The following is an 18,252-nucleotide window of genomic DNA, read 5'->3' on the forward strand; positions in this document are numbered from 1 at the left end:
TGTTATTCTGTGTCCACAGAGACCAGAGCTTCTTCACTGGAATAAATCTTCACACTGTCCAGCTCCAAACTGTGTATCTCTGTCCCTGTGCTCTCTTTGTGTTTGATTCTGTTTAAGACAATACAGAACTGTGGAAAACTAAAGACTGTTTTTGTATTCTTTTACAGAATTAGATCAATTAAATTAAATTATACATACTTATACATTTCATGATAAGGTACCATAAGATAAATATACATATTCAGCATGATTTGTTCAAATTTCATCAACATGAAAAAGTGATGTTCATGTTCCGAGAAAAATATGTGTAGAGGGGTTCGAAAAAAGTTTCAAAACCTAAACATAATTTTATTGCATGCAACCGCTGTCCATAACTTTTTTACGCAAATCCAGCAACTTTTTTTTTTCAGTGTAGTAAGCACTTTCTACTGCATTCTCCCTGAATTATTCCATATATAGTGTATTGTTTTCATGATTATGGTATTGTATTAGGTTAAGGTAGTCTCTTTTTTAGCATTATCTGTATAAATATACAATATTTTGAGAATAAACTCAGACATTAAAAAACATATGAGTGAAGTCTTTGAAATGAATGGCGAGTATAGTTTAATATCATGAATAAATTTATGTTTCAAGTTTGCAGTTTGTTGTTTTGATTTATTATATTACCTTGACAGTGTTTGAGTGGACATGACTAGCATTGGGTATTTACTAGTCATCTTGTAGCCATGCTAACCATGTGCAGGTGTGAGGTGTTGAAGCCACTACGTCTCCCTCTTTCCTTCTTGTTGGCATCTGAGACGGGGGGCTTCCCTGTCATCTCTGCCAAGCTCTATATCGTCTTCGTCAACAAGGACTGGTCTATTGTGACTTACAGACTGTGACTTTAAGAGTGTAGTTTCCAAGTATGGAGACATGTGAACTGGAACTTTAATGAACTTTATAATCACTCTTGATTAATACTTTTTGCATATATCATATATATAAATATTGGTTCTTAAGGAAAAGTTAATCATGTAAATAAATTGATGTATTTCATCATATCTTGTGTTATTCGATCTTTGAACTGTTGATGAAGGTACATGATTTTTCAAAAAAAAAAAATTTTAAATGATAAAAATTTGCTTGGAAGGACTGACATATTTTATAGAAATAGTTTCCTTTCATTTTGAAGTAATATTAAAGAATTCGGAAGAAAAAAGCTGACAAATTATGCAAAATCATGCACCTTCTACTTGAGTGCACAATTTTCTCTCCGTTACTTTTCCCTCCGTTATCATGACCTTTCTTAATAAAAATCTCATTACTCAAAAAGTAAGAGGTTTTTCAACCTAATCTTGTACCATATGGTAGAAAACTATATGAAGCAAATATTCAAACCAGTTTGTTAAGGATATGTAAGTGAGAACCGCTAGTTATCGCTGTTTGTATTTATTGCCCAAAAAGTGCTGCATATTTCATTCCCTCCGTTACCGACATGAGTTTTTAAATTTTTTGTCAACAACTTGAAAGAATATTGCAGGGTTAACTTAACCCTGTTGGAGTGTTAACTCTTTCCTACATTCTGATACTTTACTTATTTCAATAGTCCCTCTAGTTTCTGAATAAGAGCTATTTGAATGTAAAAAATCTGCCCCTGTTTCCCTCCATTACCGCTTGACCGGACCCATCTCTAAAGCTCAAAATGCTCCGACCCACCTTGTGATGTCATGAAGCGGTAGTTTTCGAGCAACTTTTTATGTTTTCTTTAGTAGAAATTGTCAATTCCAGGGTTGAAATGATCCAAATGTTTTTAATGAAGGTCTGTAGAGTTTAAAAACACTGTGGAGCACTTCCTGTATTACGACATAACATCACAAGGTGGAACAACAGTTTGAGAAAAGAAATGAGACAAAACAGAACTCCAAGTGTGTTTTTGGTAAGAAAACATTAGAACATAGATCAGAAAATCATGTAATATTGGCCCTTTAAATAAGTGAATAGATAAATTTAATCAAATGATACTTTCACTCAAATAAAATTAAAGGGACAGTTTATAATTTTGGACAGAGGACCTCATTTCCTAGTGAGCCAGAGTGTTGGAGACGTGTGGAGACACTTTTTTAAGCTCCAGAGCAGGACCAGCTTCTTCTCACCAGTCACACGAGGCAGAAATCTGGACATTTAAACAAATTGTGTTGTGATAAAATATGACAAGGTTCAATCAATAAGAAATGCACGGAGAAGTAGAGGAGACGGGAGAGGACTGTTTTGCATATTGCCTGGTAAAGTAGTTGGTTTTCTGGACTGTTTGAGTAGCCTGTTTTCCTCTAGAATATGAGAGGAATTCTTCTTGCAATCCATGCCTCAAGTGGTTAAAAAAGTGAATCGATCAATGGTGTTGGGAAGGTTACTTTTAAAATGTATTCCCCTACAGATTACAGATTACATGCCCCAAAATGTAGTTTGTAACATAATCCATTAAATTACTTAAAGTGAGTAGCGTAATCTGAATATTTTGGATTACTTGATATTGTTATGCTTTTTAAAAGTACATGAACGTACCAACCACATCCTGAATAGTTTGAAGAGTTTGCTCTCTTCAAATTGAGCCCAAATCTCCATGAAGAGACTTTTGTTTGCTGTAGAGAAGCAAAGACGAGGATCGGAACATAAGAAGTTTTATGTGTTTAAAGAAAATAAAAAGCCCAGACTTTACAATTATGTCCACCTACTGGTAGTGTCATATTGTTTAGTCCTGGTTTAGTCCTGGTTTTAGTTCTGGTTTAGTCCTGGTTTAGTCCTGGTTTTAGTCCTGGTTTAGTTCTGGTTTAGACCTAGTTTAGTCCTGGTTTTAGTCCTGGTTTAGTTCTGGTTTAGACCTAGTTTTAGTCTTGACTTTAGTCCCGGTTTTAGTCCTGGTTTTAGTCCTGGATTTAGTCCTGGTTTAGCCCTAGTTTAGTTCTGGTTTAGCCCAAAATGTGAAAACAGGAACATACCTCCATGTAATCCATTTGTTTCAACAAAGTTACTGTAATCCAATTACCACTCATGGAAACAGTAAATGTAACTGAATACATTTACTCATAATTTGTACTCTGATTACATAATGCTGGTACATGTAATCTGTTACTCCCCAACACTGTCAATCAGTGAAATCAAAGCCTAGTTTTAAGTAAAATTGATACTATTTTGCAAAATGAGCTTTAAGTCATGTTAGAATGTTGTTATCTCCCCAAAAACACACCTGGAGTTGTGTTTTGTTTCATTCACATATGTTTGAGTAACACTTTATTATTAATCTGTCTACATCTCCAAAGCTCAAAATGCTCCTTTTCACCTTGTGATGTCATGAAGCGCCAATTTTCGAGCTACCTTTTATGTGTTTTCTTTAGTAGAGGTCAGCAATTCCTGAGCTGAAATGATCCAAATGTTTCTAGTGAAGGTGTGTGGAGTTTAAAAACACTGTGGAGCACTTCCTGTATTACCACATGATGTCACAAGGTGGAAGAGTATTTTCAATTTAAGAGAAGAACTCAGCCTAAATCTGCATGGTTTGTGAGTTAAACATGTGTGAGTGAAACAAAACAGAACTCCAGGCCTGTTTTTGGTGAGAAAACATAGATCAGAAAATCATGTAATATTGGCCCTTTAAATGAGTGAATAGATAAATGAAATCAAATGATACTTTTACTGAAATAAAATTAAAGGGACAGTTCAGAATTTTGGACATAGGACCTTATTTCCTAGTGAGCCAGAGTGTTGGAGACGTGTGGAGACACTTTTTAAAGCTCCAGAGCAGGACCAGCTTTTTCTCACCAGTCACATGAACTATATCTGTGAAGTTCAGCTTGACTTTAACCTCTCAGGCTCAAATTAAATTTTAGTAACAGGAAAAAATCAGATATTTGGGGAAAATGATCATATGGGGTAGTAATATACAATCCTGACTTTTTTTTTGAGAGAGACCTTCACATCCAATGTGTTCTGGGATGTTACAGATTTGCAACATTGGTCCGGTGTGGTAAATTAACACTGAAGACTGAAAATGATATGAATGCTAACTTTATTTGTATACCACTTTTCATAACAATGAAAAGCACAGTGTAACAGTGCTTTACAGTGGCAGAACAACATCACCTTTTCGTGTGGTACTCCAAGAAACAATTTTTATCCTTTGTAAACAACAAAAGTACTTTGCACTTCTGGCAGGACGTTTGTGTGTAGCCACACGCACAGTCTGCATCGTCCACGTTTATCAGCATGGATGGGAAAAAAGGCTCCTGAGTAAAAAAAGCTCATAAAATATGGATTTGGAATAAGTAGGTAATTGACATTTATCTGTTGCAAATCTGCAACGCTTGCCTGGAGAGGGTTAAGACGGCACATAAAATAATCATTAAAAACAAGCGTTCAAAATAGAAATCTTGTGTGGTTTGATTATTATGGGTGAAGTTGAATTTGGTTGAAATTGGAGCCATATGAATAAATGTGGGTATATTTGTAAATGACACAAACTGTGGAGGTCTTGATGCAGTAGTGGATCAAGTATTTAGTGTTGTTACTTAGGCCAAGTATTTGTGGTTCCTGTATCTTTTACTTAAGTAAAAGTATCACATGAAAAAATCTTCTTAAAGGTGCAGTAACTTCTGGCACGTCTCCTGATTCCATGGAAATACAACGTTAAAACCTATTCCGTCCAGTCCTTGTATTTGCAGAGGTCGCTGGTGCTAGGCTAGTGCATGTCAATGGCCATAGTTATCCTGCCACTAAAACAGTCTTACCCACTCCACAAAACACCCGAAACAAATCTGTTATTACACCAGACAGTCCATGTGAATGTCTGTGTCAATAGAATAATGTTTGAAATAAAACTAACCTTGCATCGCATGAATCGTCGCATGTTGAGGGACTATTTTCTCACATATCAGTCCGCCGCTGCCACTTTCTATCAGGAAGTACAACTCTCTGCTGCTGCTCAAACAGAAATCCTTCAGATGTAAGGTTGGTTTACTTCTAAAATTATTCTATTGACACAGACATTCACATGGACAGTCTGGTGTAATAATAGATTTGTTTCAGGTGTTTTGTGGAGTGGGTAAGATTGTTTTTACTGGCAGGAGAACTATGGCCATTGACATGCACTAGCCTAGCACCAGCGACCTCTGCAAATACAAGGACTGGATGGAATATTTTAAAAAGTGTCTCCACACGTCTCCAACACTCTGGCTCTCTAGGAAATGAGGCCTTTTGTCCAAAATTCCGAACTGTCCCTTTAATTTTATTTGAGTAAATATATAATTTAATTTATGTATTCATTTATTTAAACGGCCAATAATACATTCTTTTTTGATCTATGCTACAATTTGTTTAACCAAAAACACACCTGGTGTTTTGTTTCATTCACATGTTTAACACACAAACCATCCATATTTAAGATGAGTTCTTCTCTCAACCTGAAGATACTCTGTTCCACTTTATGATGTCATGTAGTAATACAGGAAGTGCTCCACAGTGTTTTTAAACTCCACACACCTTCACTAGAATCATTTGGATCATTTCAGCTCAAGAATTGCTGCTCTCTACTGAAGAAAACATATAAAATGTACCTCAAAAACCACTGCTTCATGACATCACAAGGTGGAACGGAGCATTTCCACACATCTCCAAAACTCTGGCTCACTAGGAAATGAGGTCCTTTGTCCAAAATTCTGAACTGTCCCTTTAACATAGTTTTAAGCCAACCCTTTTTTTAATATATAAAAGATTGTATGAATATATATAGCAAATTCTACACTTATTTTTCTAAAACTCAAGTTATTTTTCGCTAATTTCACACAATTTGTATTTAAATATTAAAGTAAGGATGTAACAATGTTCAAATTTCCAGTTCAATATTATCACAATATGCATCTCACAGTATGATATTTATTGCGATATTTTGGAGTAGCAAATATAATTCTAAATAGCTTGCTTTTAAAATACCTTGACAAAGATAATGGTGTGAATTATTTGTCAGAATCTCAAGAAATCAAGTCAGAAACATATTTCTTCATATTGTCTATGCTGAAATGAATCATGGGATATGCAGTTCCTGATGTTTATAAGCTGTTCCTACTAAAGAACAATGTATTTACGCAAAGGAAATTAATAAATAAATTAATTATTATAATTCAATATATTGTGACAGCTCTCGATATTATTGTGAGACTTCTGATGATACCATATCACGATATTTCAGTTATTGTTACCTTCCTATCTTCAATATTTAGTTTTATAGAACACTGAAATGAGCCACATGTCACAAGCTGTAGTTTCGGTCCCATTCCTGGATAAAATAAAGAGGTTTGTGGTCAGGAAGGGCATCTGATATATATATTTTTTTAAAAAGCATGTGTAATCAATATCAAATCATTCAAAAATAACAAAGTCTATCTAATAGCCATCCATCCATTTTCATCTGCTTAACCAGAGCCGAGTCAAGGGGGCAGCAGGCTAAGCAGGGACTCCCAGACTTCCTTCACCCCAGACACTTCCTCCAGCTCTTCTGGGGGGACCCCGAGGTGTTCCCAGACCATCCCAGACACATAGTCCCTCCAGCGTGTCCTGGGTCTTCCAAGGCCTCCTCCCGGTGGGACATGCCTAGAACACCTTCTGAGGGAGATGCCCAGGAGGCATCCAGAACAGATGCCAGAGCCACCTCACCTGACTCCTCTTGACGTGGAGGAGCAGCGGCTCTACTCCTTCCGTGTGACTGAGCTCCTCTTTCTCTAAGGGAGCGCCCAGCCACCCTGCAGAGGAAACTCATTTTGACCGCTTGTATCCTAGATCTCTTCCTTTAGGTCATTTCCCAAAGCTCATGTCCATAGCTACATGACCATGTCTAATATCCTAAAGCTTTATGTAACTTTGAAATAAGCCACCGTCACAAGCTCCAGTGTCGGTCCCATGCCTGGATAAAATAAAGAGGTTTGTGGTCGGGAAGGGCATCTGACATAATAAATGTTCAAATCACTTCTAAATCTGGTGTAATAAAGTTTACAAGAAAGAAAAATATACATCAAAAACAGAAACCAATGTTGTGTTTCTTGCATTTTATTGTTAGTAGTAAAATAAAGACATTTTCACAGAATATGTTTAAATTCAGGTGATTTCACAGAATTTGGTCAAACAGTTGCATGTATTGGACTACAGTTAGTGAATAGAATTACAGTCTGCTGTGTCTTTTGGCAGTGACGGCTGGTTTTACATGGGTTTGGCAGAATATCAACATACAAGTGAACATCAAAATATGGAAACATAGTGGAAAGGTCAAAGGTCAATTTATTTCATATCAGTTCAGTTTGATGTAAATAAAGGTTATAATGCGCACCGATCAGCCACTACGTTATGACCACCTGCAGAACAAGAAATGTCTGAAACCAGGTCTAAACCAGGTCTAAACCAGGTCTAAACCAGGTCTAACCAGGTCTAAACCAGGCCTAACCCAGGCCTAACCCAGGACAAAAATGGTCTGACACAGAACTAAAGCAGGACTGCTGCTGGCCACTGCAAAGTGAAACTGTCCCGCAAGAACTGAACTAAACCAGATCTATCCCAGGTAAAACTCAAACCTAAACCAGATCTAAACCAGATTTAACTCAGGATTTAAGACAGGACTAAACCAGGTCTAAACTAGGACCAAACCAGATTTAAGTCAGGTTTAAACCAGGATTTAAACCAGGACTAAGACAGGAGGAAAAACAGTTCTAACTCAGGTCTAAGCCAAGTCTAACTCAGGACTAAACCAGGGCTAAGACAGGTTTAAATCAGACCGGGGTTAGTCCTGGCTTAAATCCATACTCAAGCCAAAACCAGGCCCAACTCAGGCTTAAACCAAGCCAAAACCAGGCCCAACTCAGGCTTAAACCAAGTCTAAACCAGGTCCAACTCAGGCCTAAACCAGGTGCAACTCAGGCCTAAACCAGGTGCAACTCAGGCCTAAACCAGGTCCAACTCAGGTCTAACTCAGGCTTAAACCAAGTCTAAACCAGGTCCAACTCAGGCCTAAACCAGGTGCAACTCAGGCCTAAACCAGGTGCAATTCAGGCCTAAACCAGGTGCACCTCAGGCCTAAACCAGGTGCAACTCAGGCCTAAACCAGGTGCAACTCAGGTCTAACTCGGGATTAAACAAAGTCTAAACCAGGTCCAACTCATGCTTTAACCCAGGCCCGAACCAGATCTCCAACATCAGATTGGAGAAGCTCTGATCTAGTTCTCTTAGCCCTCAGTTTCATCTTCACTAATTAACTTCACTAATAATTTCACTTCCAATTTTGAAATCAAAAAGTTCACACAATCCCCAAGTGATCAGAACAACAATAAAAATAACAATAATAATAATATTAATAATATTGATAATAAAGATAATAATGGCTGATCAGTGCAGATTTGATTCTGAACTCTAAAATCCATTGACTCTTGCATTAACTTGTGCCTGGCTACATCAAGAAATGACAATGTTTTTGTGTGTGTTGCTTAAGGCCTTGTCAGAATATATGAGGTTCTGTTGTGCGTTTAATTGAGCTTTTTTGCTTTTAAAAATACGTGATTTTTTTTTTTTGCGCTGCAGATTCATGATGCTTTAACTTGAACCATAAAACATTAAAAACATAAAAAGTAAAATCTGAGCAGCTACGTTCGACAAACCACTATGGCAACTTTGTTTTTGATTTTTACTGGCTAAAAACACTAAAAGGCATTTTAATGTTAAGAAATCAGTCTAGATGGATGCTTGTTAACTTCAGAGTGATATGGTACAGATTGGGTCAGAACAGGCAAGATTTCAAAGCAAAATACTATTCAAACGTACAAAAACTCCACTGTATTCCACTGAACTACTTTTTCTTGGTTCCGAGTCCCAAGAGTCAATTTGGTCCACTTTCTAAAAACAGATATTGTAGTCTGCCGAGTTTGGCCCATAGACAACGCTGCTTTAGGTACAAATGAAAATACAGGAAGAATGGCTTAACGAAACGAGGAATGGTACGATATGGATTTGATCAGTCAAGTTATCAGTTTTTTGTCCACATAACGCCACAGATCGACATCAGAAACGATATCTTGTGCTTCCATTCATAAATCAGAAGTCATTTAGGCAGCGTGACGACTCCTTCCTCATTCTGAATTTAATTTCTGGAATGTGCGGCATGTTTTTGTGGAGTTTGGACATTCTTTTAAATTAATTAATTCACCTTAAAACAGCCACAGTTGATTCTCTGCAGCAGATGCCACCAAACATATGCCACCAGGTCATCAATTTGTGTTTTTCATAAGGTTCAGACTATATTAGCAATGCACATTTGTCAACACGGTAACTGCTTAACATCCCGCTATAGACATACATGCAGAACACTCCCAGTTACTGCAATGTATCAATAGTCCGACCAACAAGTTAGAGTATTGACCAGGTTACTTCTGACACACTCACTCATTCACTGCTGCGAACACATTTAACACAGGCATAGGGTGACCAAACATCCCCATTTACCCGGGACAGTCCCAGTTTTGATTCTGGTGTCCCCCGTCCCAGCAGGTTTATCCAAAACCAGTGATTTGTCCCAGTTTTATACAAGAAATGTGAAAAGGTGTCCCTATTTTTGACAAATTTTATCTAAACTAGGACTAAACTAAGACTACACCAGGGCTACATCAAGTCTAAACCAGGATCAAACAATCCGTGTATCCATTTTCTTCTACTTATCCGGGGCCGGGTCACAGGGGCAGCAGCCTAAGCAGGGACTCCCAAACTTCCTTCACCACAGACATGTCCTCCAGCTCCTCCGGGGGGACTCCAAGGCGTTCCCATGCCAGCCTACAGACATAATCCCTCCAGTGTGTCCTGGGTTCATTCGTTTTTCAAAATAAAACTAAAAATAAAAAAACAACCATTTTCTTCATTTGTCTCCAAAACCAGATAACGATTCATTTTTTTCAGTTTTCGATTTTGTGTTTAAATGAATAATGGAAAAAACGGATAACGGCCGTTTCCCGTTTCCGTGACTTAAACTGCGATGCCGGACTGAACCAGGACTGAACCAGAACTAAAACAGGACTACACCACAACAACATCCGTTTTTTTCCATTATTCATTTAAACACAAAATCTAAGAAACAATGAAGAATTTTTTTGTTTTGTTTAAGTGGCAGGCTAACTATGGCCATTGACATTCACTAGCCTAGCACCAGTGACCTCTGCAAATACAAGGACTGGATGGAATATTTAAAAAAGTGTCTCCGTACATCTCCAACACTCTGCCCCCTATGTCCAAAATTCCGGACTGTCTCTTTCAGCTCTACTTGTGTACAAGTCTCTCCATGGCCGAGCACCAAAGTACATCTGTGACATGTTAGTGTCATATGAACCATCTCGCACTCTGAGGACCTCAGGGACCGGCCTCCTGCTGGTGCCCAGAGTCAGGACTAAACAAGGGGAGTCAGCGTTTCAGGTTCATGCAGCTAAAACCTGGAACAGTCTGAACATGTGAGACAGGCCTCTTCTGTGACGCTGTTTAAATCCAGACTCAAAACATTTCTGTTTAACTGTGCATATAACTGAAAGGTTTTCATTCCGCACTCTTGTCTCCAATTTATGTCTCTCTTTTTTAAAATTTTAATCTTCATGATTATTTATGTTTTGATTTGTTTTTATTATGATTTTAATGTATTTCTTATTCTGTAAAGCACTTTGAATTACTTTGTGTACGAATTGTGCTATACAAATAAACTTGCCTTGCCTTGCCTTTAAGCGCCTTGCGCAAGGCCACAACGACGGGAATCGCACCGCTCCACCAAGGGTGTTTATGTCGTTTAGTACGCGACTTGGACCGTCAACGTTTGGATCGGTGGACAAACGCTATGGCTGAAGGGTCAAATGCAAAAGGACCAATAATATCCCTATGGGGGCAGTAAAGTTGACCTTAACTTTACCGGGAGACTAATGCCAACCTTAATCTACATGTACAAATATCAGCTAGGATTACTATCTAGTATAAAAATACTGAGGCTGCCCTTATGATAAATGGACCCAACCTTTACCATATCACTCAGCGGGAAAGTGGCATCAACCATTCCAAACCATTCTGGCCTTCAACAGTGAATTCGAATACGTACTTCTACATTTGGTCCTTGATGTTTCTTGAATAATAAAAATCTAAGAATAAAAAAAACAAAACAAAAAAACACAAGAACAACATGAACGATCTAAGCGTGTTTTAAAGGCACTGGACTAACAACGCAGCCGAACCCTCCGCGGCGCGTCCAAAGACTGGCTCCTCCGCGACGTGTTCGGGCGCCGCTCATTTCGTCGTTTTCGTCGCTTTCATCGTTTCCGTCGTTTCTGTCGCCGTCTCCTCGTCCTTGAAATACTGGTGCTCGAGTGCGTTCACGGCTGATATCCGCGCGAACGGGTCAAAAGTCAACATTTTCTGTGGGAGTAGGAGAAGAAAAAGAAAAATATGAGTCATTAAAGCTTTTCAAACGGTGATATCTACGGTTGGAAACAGGGTCAAGGCTGCAGAACTGACGAAAACTGAAATCCTTTAACAGTTTTGAACGCAGAAATTATTACTTTGACTTTTTGTGAGTCAGAAAATTTCTATCCGTTATGTAACGAAAGAGAAATAACACCTTAGATCTTAGTATTTGCTTATTTTGTTTTGAATAGAGATTGCGCCAAAAGGAGAATTGGCTGATATGTTGTGGGAAAAGATCTAAATAAGACTCTTCAGTTAGATTTTGTGATGCACTTGTGTTGTGACTCACTCTGCAAAACTTATACAATACAACAATGAAAATAACAAGTATTTCTAAACATTTTGTAGTGCTCTGAATGACAAGGTTAGCGGTTTACATGTGACATAAGGCAGGAGTAATAATGCATTTTATTTAACACTCAAGGACACCGTACAAACACATACGGTAATTATAAAAGACACATAATTACAATTAAACAGGTAAGATCCTTCATGACTCTATAATGCGGCACGAATATTTTTACACTCCATGATTGTGTTTCATAAAGAGTATTGCAGGAGAGTCTCCAACCTTTTTCCTCCGGTGAGCTACTTTTACAAAACGAAAATGCAAGAGAGAAGCTACTTTAAGGGGTCACAAGAAATAGAGTAAATCTAAGAGCCACGCTGAGCCTGAGAAGGGCACAGTTACATTAATTCATTCAACTTTCATTAATGTACAAAGTTAAGCATCAAGATTATACATTTACAGTGGCACTGGGCATTTTCAAAATCAAAAACTAGGACATCCTCGTGAATCAAGAGTGTATAAGGTGCACTGTCATAAAATGGTCTATTTTCAAACTTTTTTCACAAATAAACTGCACTGGGCTTTAAATGAAACAACAGTTGGATGGGTGAGTGGGACTTTGTTTGGTGCGTTCACGGTGACTCTGGGCTTTGTTCAGTTGTGGCGTGTAGGGAGGGTGCTGTCTGGGACCGCTGGATTGTCGGCGTGTTCGCAGTGACTCAGTTGTTCAGTTGTGTCTAGAAGTGGCACATTGCACTCGCTTTTTCGGTTCGTTCCCCCGTTCCGTTCCTCGTCAGCGTGGAGTGATGAGTGTGTTTCGCTCTGCGGTAGCTGTCTGCTCCGTGTGTGTGTTTGCGTGCGCTGCGGGTGGTGCGGTTTTGTAGTTTACTGAAGACGTGCTGGGACACCCGAGTGGATTTGTATATAAGGCGCTCTGGATTGTGGGGTGCACGGCCGTTTTTTGATGGGTTAGAGGCTTAAGAGCGCGTCCTATAGCCCGGAAAATACGGTAATCACATTTTCTTGGTGTTTTGGTCGTTTTTAAGCAGCTTTTCTGTGTTTTACCTAAACAAATGACAATGTATGCCTCTCTTTACTGTTGGCAGGGGATCAAATTGGTCAAGAATATGAACATCTGGGATATAAAACTGGTACAAATCAGTGGTTTTGGATAAATCAATGGGACAGTGGACACAGGGCTCAAAACTGGTCCCTGTTTACCTGGGACATCTGGTCACTCTACATTTAATCAATCAAATTTTACTTAAATACGTAAAATTCAGAAATCCTTTGGCGAGCTACTTGGAAGGGGGTAGTGAGTTACTGTTGCTCCCGAGCTACAGGTTGGAGACCCCTGGAGTATTGCATAACCGCACGGTCACTCGCTGCTGGCACAAAACTCAAACCTGTCAAATCACTTTTTAAAAAGCTGTAAAAATACTGGACAAGAAACCACTCTCATTTTACCACTGCACTATTTTAGATAAGTACGACCTGCTTTATTTTAATGATTTTGTTGATTTTAAATATGGATGTTTTATATACGAAGTTTTGTACCTCTGTTACAGATTTTTATTAAAGTAAAGACTGTCAGTGGGATGGGAACTAAGGCCACACAGATGCACCACATTTGGACAAAGTGTGTCTCAGTCTCAGTCAGAGGCACTAACTTTTGGAACAGTCTCCCATTATCAATAAGAGAGACTCCAACACTGGACACTTTCAAATCCCACTTGAAACAGTGGCTTAAGGTAAACCAGACTTGTGGATACTTTTAGTTTAGAACTGTCACTTGTTATCGTTTTTTTTTTTCTCTGTTAAATTTGTGGTGTTACCTGCCTGGGGACTACAGATGCATTTTTGTTATTATCTGGCATATTTACACTGCAGTGTTGTAGATGGTCATTAATATGCACTGTCCCTATTAAATAAATAAATTAATAAATACAATCAATCAAAACATTAAAAAAAAAAGAATCAAACAATACAGGACAGGTACTTAAACATCAGGACATTAATGAGGGGGTAGGCTAATTTCAAAAGAAGGGTTTTGAGTCTGGATTTGAATGTTGGGAGTGAATTGAGAGTGAATAAAGAGAAGTGCCTGAATGTTTTTCACACATGGTCACTTTTTGAAACAGTGCAAATGAGCAAAGAGCCACAAAGCACAAGGTAATGAAGTGAATCATTCAAGATGCTGAAAGTCTGACTGAGCCTCTACACCTTTAATAAGGATTTTTTTTAGCTGATAGCAGATTTATTTATTTTTGTCAGACTATGGAAGGACAGAGGAGCTCATTCTCCAACAGGCTCCTACAGTTCCATTCAAACAGTGACAGATACAAGACTATATTCATACTATAATACTCCGTACAACTGTACAATAACTCACCCTTATGGAACAGATAATACTCCCTACAACTGTACAACAACTCACCCTTACGTAGCAGATAATACTCCCTACAACTGTACAATAACTCACCCTTATGGAACAGATAATACTCCCTACAACTGTACAACAACTCACCCTTACGTAGCAGATAATACTCCCTACAACTGTACAATAACTCACCCTTATGGAACAGATAATACTCCCTACAACTGTACAACAACTCACCCTTACGTAGCAGATAATACTCCCTACAACTGTACAGCAACTCACCCTTATGTAACAGATAACCCCAAGTCCTATCAATCATCAAATGATTTTTGCATTGTTTTTCCTTACGACCTCTTGTACATAACTGAGATTTTTTTATTACTTATTTTTCTATTTTGACTTTTATTAATTTTATATAATTATTACATTTTATTTTATATTTTCTTTAACTTTATATTTATAATGTCTTAATGGCAAATAGTTTGTTATAAAACTATAGCCTATATATAATACATATATTATTCATAATAAATATTTATAATTTTAGCCTTGGTGCCCCTCCCAAAAAATTTACCACCAGTCTCCACTGGTCCTGTTTTAGTCCTGGTTTAGTCCCGGTCCCTCAAGTCTCAGGTCTCTCGGACAGGACTGGACGGCGTACCCTCGCGTACCACGCCCACTACAGCCCTGGTGCTGCCCGATGAGTGGCTATTTCTTGCCCGATTGCTTCTTTCAGTGATGTTGTTCAGGGGTGTTTTTCACGAGGCTGTTGTTTAATGTTTACAACCAGTGGCCTTATTGTTTTTTTAATAAACCTCAACCTTTTATTATTGTCTTGTGTGCGTATCGTCTACCACACAGCCTCAACAACTATTGCAGCTAATAATAATAATTTTAATATAATAATGATAATAATAACAACACATAATTAGCCTAATACTGTTAAATAAAAACGTGTTTGATAGCATTTCTGCTCTGTATGACTCCACCGCGTTAAAATATTTCTCAAATGGCAGTGCCCCCCCTGCTGGTGACACACGTCTCTTCACTAGATGTGCTCTGACGCCGACTCTGGTCTAATTACACAATTAATCATCCGCAAACAACTAAATATTCTCATTTCAGTGGGGTGTTGATTATTTTTTTACTTTCTGATGGATTGTCCAACATTTTGTCTTTTCAATGCGTATGTTATTGCTTTGCCTGGAATGTTCCACAGTAATTACTAAACTTCTCTATCTCCATGGAGACAAAGTACTGACACCGCAAAGCGAAGTAGCAGTAGTAGCAGTTTTCTTTTTAAAAATAAAAAACAGTGCAAAACAGAAACACAACTAAATAAATGCAGGATAGATCAGATCTGTTTAATGTCATACTGTGGAACATTTCAAGCAAATAATCATCTCAATCAAAGCCCCATAGTGAGTCTTTAATGAGTCTTACTAGTAATAGCTGGACGCCCTGTGAGTCGATCTCCGGGACGACTTCGGTGATCGGTCGAGGAGGAACCGGGCGAAAGTTTTTCCTGGAGAGTGTCACGTCAGACGGCCACTCCTCCTCTGAGGGCAGCCCGATCACACTGGAGGTAGACAGGAAGGAACACAATTAGTACATCTAGGGAAAAAAAATCGGCTTTTATTTGCAGTTAAAAATATATATTTTTGAAGTGCCTATACTGGATTTCTAGCCTGATTCATCAGGTCTGACCTCGCAGCATTAGAATTTGTTCACTCGACATTAGGCAGGAACTTTTTTTTATTTAACCAATCTCAGTAATTTGGTTGTGACGCATGTAATGCCCCGCCAAGGAGGCTAACTGGTATATTAAACGTTTCCCAAATCTCGTAGGAAGAAGGACAATAACGTCTTTACCCTTGATAAAATTCACCAATTCTCTTTGTTCCGGCTTTAAATCCTCGATCTCGGGAATCGTTGCCAACACAGAATGTCTGGCTTTATCTACATCCATCTCGACCCCTTTGTTTACTGTTGTGCTGTTCCACAAAAGGGACCCAGTCATGGCTTCACAGCTCTTTGCTGATTGGCCAGTGCACGGTCTACAACTTCCAGGGTTTTTGCAAACCGTCTGGTGTATTCCGATTCCTAACCTAGTCAATGGAGAGAAATTAAATTGAACGATGACACTAGGTGGGGCCAGCCTGGCTACTGGATTTCAATCATGAATCAAGAACATGTTTTAGCCCACCCAGTCCTGTCTGCCTGTGATATTACAACATGACACAGCAGCAGGTGTCTGGGACAGTGTGAGGGAGTTGGTTTCTCATTATACTTAGTAATGATGCAAAAAATTGTGACCCTTCTGCATTAGAAGGAGGTTCTATATTAGTTATTACTTTAGAAAATACTATATAAAATTGTTTTTTTTTCCCCCATTTTATTTATCAAAAAAAAAAAAAAAAACTACCATAAAAGCACTTACCTTTATAAGAATGAATAAAATTTCAGAGAAACTTTAGAGAAAAGATTTTACTCACTCAAAAATCTTGTTGAGCTGGTCCACTTCTGAATCTCCACAAAACAAAGGCCTTGAAAAACAAAACAGCTGTTTTCAGAGACTTACATTTAACAACTTGGCCATTAAAGTGAACTTTTAAGAGTGTCGTTCTCACATTATTACAAAAGTACCAGAAAATACTCAGCTCCACAAGACCTAAAGCAGCTGCAAAACAGACCTGAGACAGTTCTAAACTAGGTCTAAGACAGGTCTAAATCAGGACTAGAGCATGAGTTCTAAACTAGGGCTAACCCAAAAGAAGAGCAAGAACATGCAGAGGACCTCGCACACAGTGTCACACTTAAAGAAAGACACCTGAACTCAAGCTGAAGTTTAAAAATAAAGTAATAGTAATAACTTTATATATCTGTTATACATCTCCATAAAGATGCTATTGTTTTATTGTTTTGGAATTAAATGCATCCATCTCGAACACTAGCAGTTGTTGCCAACAGGCTAAGTTGCTGGTCAGATCTGTGGAGTGGCCAGCCCCCTCACAATAAAAATTTATGTTTCATCAAGGTATTTTCGAGCAATAAAAAATACACCAATAATAAAAAATAAATGCAAGACAGACAGTTCCAATGCCACACTGTGAAACCTTACAGACAAAGCAATAAAATCCCCATGGAAACAAACAGGTGGCAGACCCCTGAAGCTCCGCACTCTTAAATATAGTTAATTTTTATAGTTAAAACCATAAAAATCCGCAGGGACACCAATAAAACATCAACTAAACTGACTGCTGTGTTGTTTTATACAGATAAGCCACTAGAGGGAGCCACTGTGCGGGTACGGGCTTGAGATTTGAAGCATTAGATTTGGTATTACCTCAGAAAACCTCATAATAAAATGTTTATCAGGGCTCCGGGGCGAACAGACTCGGTCCACATTAATTAGGCGTTGAGGGATTGAATACTTCTTTTGAGCTGTACAAATGAACTGTTATTTTTAAAAGAAGTTTGTTTGTGGACTTGTGGTTTGAAATTATGTGAATGCAAAATTCAAGTATCTGTGTTCTCTGATATGAAGTAAACATGTTCAAATGCAAAATTTTACGGCTAAGGGCCAAAGGAATCATGCACAAAGTTGAACATCGGGAACATATACATCCTTTGTTTATTCAATCAAATCTACTGAAGTTTACAGATATTTTGACCGATTTAACCGCTATGTTCAATGCAATTAATCTATAAAAATGTTTAAGAGTGGAGAGCGGAGATATCTAAAGAGGACGGCATAACTTTAAATTCAATAAAGCTCGCAGAAGTAGGAAAAGATTTTATATTTCCTCAGGTGGAGTGAGATTATGGAGCAATACAAGGCAGGAAGTCAAAATTTCTATAAACCTAAGGCGGTTCAAAAGTAAGTACATTTTCAAAAGCCACGCAGATGAAATGTGAGTCCTGAGATGATTGTTAAGTGTATTTTGTGCAGCCTTATTAGTGCTCAGCAGGAAGCATCAAATGTGAAATCCTGTAATTAAATGTAAAGAAATGGGGCGGTCGGATTAAATAAATTTAAAATGTTTTCCCACTCTTTTTTGAACATACTATAATTATATGTTATATGTTT

General features: G+C 38.2%; 1 protein-coding gene across 1 annotated transcript in view; it reads right to left on the bottom strand.

Annotated features, from left to right (window-relative positions):
* Positions 1–7,058: 7,058 nt before the first annotated feature.
* Positions 7,059–18,252, bottom strand: part of cdk4 (cyclin-dependent kinase 4) — a 40,929-nt gene continuing 29,735 nt past the window's right edge. The window contains exons 6-8 of the mRNA XM_020936947.2: positions 16,658–16,708; positions 15,606–15,741; positions 7,059–11,445 (exon numbers count right to left, since the gene is read on the bottom strand). Of these exons, the coding sequence (XP_020792606.1) occupies positions 11,317–11,445; positions 15,606–15,741; positions 16,658–16,708 (316 nt within the window). The 3' untranslated portion in view covers positions 7,059–11,316. The remainder of the gene's footprint in view (positions 11,446–15,605; positions 15,742–16,657; positions 16,709–18,252) is intronic.

The sequence above is a fragment of the Boleophthalmus pectinirostris genome, unplaced genomic scaffold (genome assembly GCF_026225935.1).
Source record: "Boleophthalmus pectinirostris isolate CB_2022bp ecotype Guang Dong unplaced genomic scaffold, ASM2622593v1 HiC_scaffold_3, whole genome shotgun sequence".
Taxonomy (NCBI): domain Eukaryota; kingdom Metazoa; phylum Chordata; class Actinopteri; order Gobiiformes; family Gobiidae; genus Boleophthalmus; species Boleophthalmus pectinirostris.